This window comes from Plectropomus leopardus, unplaced genomic scaffold (genome assembly GCF_008729295.1).
Source record: "Plectropomus leopardus isolate mb unplaced genomic scaffold, YSFRI_Pleo_2.0 unplaced_scaffold3611, whole genome shotgun sequence".
Taxonomy (NCBI): Eukaryota; Metazoa; Chordata; class Actinopteri; order Perciformes; family Serranidae; genus Plectropomus; species Plectropomus leopardus.
The window spans coordinates 1-4,771 of NW_024639477.1; the positions used below are offsets into that span (position 1 = coordinate 1).

Consider the following 4,771-nt stretch of genomic DNA (forward strand, 5'->3'; position numbering starts at 1 on the left):
TGTAAGAAATCTTTTAGACAGAGTGAAGATTTACAGATACACATGTCGGTCCACACAGGAGAGAAACCATTTAGTTGTTCTGAGTGTGGGAAAAGATTTGGCTTTAAGTCAAAGCTAGAGAGTCACATGAGAACTCATACAGGAGAGAAACCTTTCAGTTGTTTTATTTGTGACAAAGCTTTTGGGGACAATGGAAAACTGAAGGTGCACATGAGAAGTCATACAGGAGAGGGACCTTTCAGCTGTTCACTCTGTGATAAGTCTTTCACACAGAGAGGAAGTGTGAATGCACACATGAGAATCCACACAGGAGAGAGACCTTTTAGCTGTTCTGAGTGTGGAAAAAGATTTGTTCGCAATTCTCATCTGCAACAACACATGCGAACGCATACAGGAGAGAAACCATTTAGCTGCTCTGAGTGTGGGAAATCATTTTCAGATATTCGGAAATTAAAGAAACACATGAGAATTCATACAGGAGAGAAACCATTTCGCTGCACAGTTTGTAAGAAATCTTTCACACAGAATGAACATTTAAAGTTGCACATGAAAATCCACACAGAGAAAACAGAGAAGCAGAGACTTCAGCCAGCAGCTCAACTGAAAAAACAGAAAACCTCAGTCAGGCTTAAACTCTCTGAAAAATGATGAAGTCACTGTCAGTGATTCAAGATGTAGTGCTGGTAAGAAGCAATTTTGCTGCTTTGAGTTGCACTGAGTGGGAACTGAAGACGTACATGAGAACTCATACGGGAGAGAAACCTTTCAGCTACTCAGTTTGTTAGAAATATTTTACACACAGTGGTAGTTTATACAAACACATGTGAAAACACACAGGAGATAACAGCTTTAGCTGCAGTATTTGTGAACAAAGACTCACTTCAAATAAACTTCAAAGAAAACATCAGTGTGTCGGCCATCAGTCCTCACAGCTTCATCAGACTCAAACTGAAGAGATGGAAACAGAAGCTGATCAAGAGGACTGTGGAGGACCAGAACCAGACAGGAACTCACATCCAGATACACATTTACAACCAGACACTGAGGACAAGACTGGAGACTCTTCTGAAGCTGAGACTGAGGACAGTGATGATTGGAGGGAGACCAGAGAACCTCAGTCAGGTTTAAACTCTGATGATCGAGCTGCTCTGAGTGTGGAAATTTTTACACCAGTTCTACTTTGAGGAAACATATGAGAACTCACAAAGGAGAAGAATCTTTCCGCTGCTCAGTCTGCGGCAAAAGGTTCACAAAAGGAGGAAGTCTGAAACCACACATGAGCATTCACATTCACACAGGAGAGAAACCATTCAGTAGCTCAGTTTGTGGAGATTTTCCCATAGAAAGAACACTTAGTTCGTCAGATGAAGTTTAATTCAGGAGGACAATTTTTCAGCTGCTTATTTTGTACGAAATGTTTCACACGATGAGCACACTGTGACACACAGGAGAACCCACACAGGAGAGAAACACCTCTGCAGCTCAGTGTGTGGGGACAATATGAACTTCAAGATTCAGCAGGACTCGCGTCTTTAGTGTGTTGTGGACAACAGCGGTTCAGACGAAACTCTGACTGCAGGAAGGGTCAAAACATTTCTGGACGTGTTTGAGCATCAGAGTAAGTTTGTCTTTTTTCTTTTAAGCCCGTAAAGTAATTGCAGTTTTTAAAAAATGTTTAATTCCAGCTAACAGTTTCCAGGAAATCATCTGTGATGTGAAGCCGAGGCTTAAGATTTCTGTGCTCACAAAAAAAAAGAAATTGGCCCTTTGGCCTCTGTGGATTGATCTGGTTTTTGACAATTGTCACTAACAATTTGTGTAACCCCTGAAAACCTGAACATTTGTTTGATTTCTTTTCTTTTTTTTTGAAAAAATGGAAAAAAAGCAATAAAGAACTTGGCAAGAGGTGTCACAAAAATTGACAAAAAACCCGTGTGCTGGGATTAGAGGAACATGTTTTTTTAAAAAATAACAAAAAATTTACAACAAAAAAAGGACAAAACTTTTCTTTCAAAATCACCAAATGTCTGTTTATATATATTTAGATATTTAAATGGAACACGCCCTCCAAACCTGCAGGTCCTTGATGAATTGTGGAAAGGTTTTTGAATTTTTTCCCGTGAAAGTGTGTGGGAACCCCGACACACGCACACGCACACGCACACACACACGCACACACACACGCACACACACACTCACACACACACTCTGTGACCTCTGCAGACTCTCACGGCGTCCTGAGCTGCGTTCAGCTGCGTTCAGGAACATGAATGAAACGCTGTCACGGTTAAATATAGAAACCATGAGAACAGCAGGACTTTCCCAGCGTGCCCTGGAGCAAGGCAGCAGCCCCCCGAGGAGGGCGTCCATCAGCTGGGAGATGCATGATGGGAAAGGTTACAGGACAGTTTGACCTCTAAAGTCTAAATTTAGTTTGAGAGATCAAACCTGAGGATTTTCATGAAACTCGCTGCTGCAGCGCGAGCCAAAGAAAAACCCGTGAAACTGCTCGTCCTCGCTGACGCCGTCACGCCGCCAGGCCCCGGGGCCCGGGGCCCGGGGCCCGGGGGCCGGGGGCCGGGGGGCTTTGCTGCTGAACGGATGCTGTGAAGGTCACGAATCGCACCGTCGACTCTGACTTTAGTCTGAGCTCTGAAATACGAGTTTTTATTCAGACAGGACTCGAAGCTGTGGCTGCTGCGGCGAGGACTGTGTGTCCATGCATGTGTCCTAAATGTAGTCCAGATTGTGTATTTGTGTATTTAAATAATAATAATGAGAGCAAAGAAAATAATGAGATTGATGGGAGTTTGTGTTCAGCTGTCTTTCTGTCCTCTTCCTGACTGAGGAGAACAGAGAGGCAGAGCCTCCAGCCAGCAGCTCAACTCAACACATGGAAACAGAAGCTGATGGAGAGGACTGTGGAGGACCAGAACCAGCCAGGAACTCACATCCAGATACAGAGACTCTTCGCCTCTGTGGATTGATCTGGTTTTTGACAATTGTCACTAACAATTTGTGTAACTCTTGAAAACCTGAACATTTGTTTGATTTCTTTTAACTTTTTTTTGAAAACATGGCAAAAAAGGCAAAGAAACTTGGCAAGAGATGTCACAAAAATTGACAAAAAACCCGTGTGCTGGGATTAGAGGACATGTTTTCTTTAACAATCATCAAAAAATTTAAACAAAAAAAGGACAAAACTTTTCTTTCAAAATCACCAAATGTCTGTTTATATATATTTAGATATTTAAATGGAACACGCCCTCCAAACCTGCAGGTCCTTGATGAATTGTGGAAAGGTCTTTTGAGGTTTTTTTTCCCGTTAAAGTGTGTTTGACTCTTAGACTGACACACTGTAAACACACAGAAACACACCACACACACCTGGCACAAAACACAGTCGTCACACACACACACACTCAGCATCAACACACTTTTTTATGGGACAGGTTCACACACACATTTGTTTCGGTCACACACACAACACACATTCACACACAACACACACACATGACACACACACACACACAGGTGTTTCTTTTCTTACTCATTATATGCATGTTTGGACTTTATCTGTGACCTCTGCAGACTCTCACGGCGTCCTGATTTCAGCTGATTCAGGAACATGAATGAAACGCTTTCACGGTTAAATATCAGAAACCATGAGAACAGCTAAGGACTTTCCCAGCGTGCCCTGGAGCAAGGCAGCAGTCCCCCCGAGGAGGGCGTCCATCAGCTGGGAGATGCATGAGATGGAGAAGATTACAGGACAGTTTGACCTCTAAAGTCTAAATTTAGTTTGAGAGATCAAACCTGAGGATTTTCATGAAACGTCAGACTGCTGCAGGCGAGCTCTTATTGAAGAAAAATTTGAAACCTCGTCCTCGCTGACGCCGTCACGCCGCCAGGTCACCCGGGACCCGGGTCCACGGGTCCCGGGGGCCGGGGCCGGGGGTCAAGAATTCCACCGTTCTTTCTTGCTGAACGGATGCTGTGAAGGTCACGAATTCGACTTGACTTTAGTCTGAGCTCTGAAATACGAGTTTTTTTTATTCAGGAATCTAATGTGGCTGCTGCGGCGAGGACTGTGTGTCCATGCATGAGTCCTATAATGTAGTCCAGATTGTATATTTGTGTATTTTAAATAATATAATGAGAGCAAATCTCAGATTGATGGGAGTTTGTCTCCTCTCTCTCCTCTTTCTCTTTGTCCTCTCTTCTCTGTCCTCTCTTCTGTCCTCTCTTCTCTGTCCTCTCTTCTGTCCTCTCTTCTCTGTCCTCTCTTCTGTCCTCTCTTCTGTCCTCTCTTCTCTGTCCTCTCTTCTGTCCTCTCTTCTCTGTCCTCTCTTCTGTCCTCTCTTCTCTGTCCTCTTCTCTGTCCTCTCTTCTCTGTCTTCTCTGTCCTCTTCTCTGTCCTCTCTTCTCTGTCCTCTCTTCTGTCCTCTCTTCTGTCCTCTCTTCTCTGTCCTCTTCTCTGTCCTCTCTTCTCTGTCTTCTCTGTCCTCTTCTCTGTCCTCTTCTCTGTCCTCTTCTCTGTCCTCTCTTCTCTGTCCTCTTCTCTGTCCTCTCTTCTGTCGTTGAACTCTTTTGTTTCTTTGTGTTTTTTTCCTCTTCTTCTTCTCTCTGTTGTATTGTGTTGACAGGAAACGCTCCGCCGGCCTCCAGATGGTTGTTGGTGGTTTTAACAGGACGTTCACACACACACACACACCCACAGGAGAGTGTGTGTGTGTGTGTGTGTGTGTGTGTGTGTTTTCAGGTCTGAACC

At 44.0% G+C, this 4,771-nt stretch overlaps 1 protein-coding gene across 1 annotated transcript; it reads left to right on the forward strand.

The window, feature by feature from the left end:
- The first annotated feature begins 6 nt into the window (after positions 1 to 6).
- LOC121938852 (gastrula zinc finger protein XlCGF7.1-like) lies at positions 7 to 963 on the forward strand. The gene has a single exon (XM_042482005.1). The coding sequence runs from the start codon at positions 43 to 45 to the stop codon at positions 646 to 648; it is 606 nt and encodes a 201-aa protein (XP_042337939.1). The 5' UTR covers positions 7 to 42; the 3' UTR covers positions 649 to 963.
- The last annotated feature ends 3,808 nt before the right edge of the window (positions 964 to 4,771 follow it).

What these genes read in the sequence shown, in the direction of transcription:
- LOC121938852 (XM_042482005.1), top strand. Translation starts at nt 43, where the DNA reads ATGTCGGTCCACACAGGAGAGAAACCATTTAGTTGTTCTGAGTGTGGG.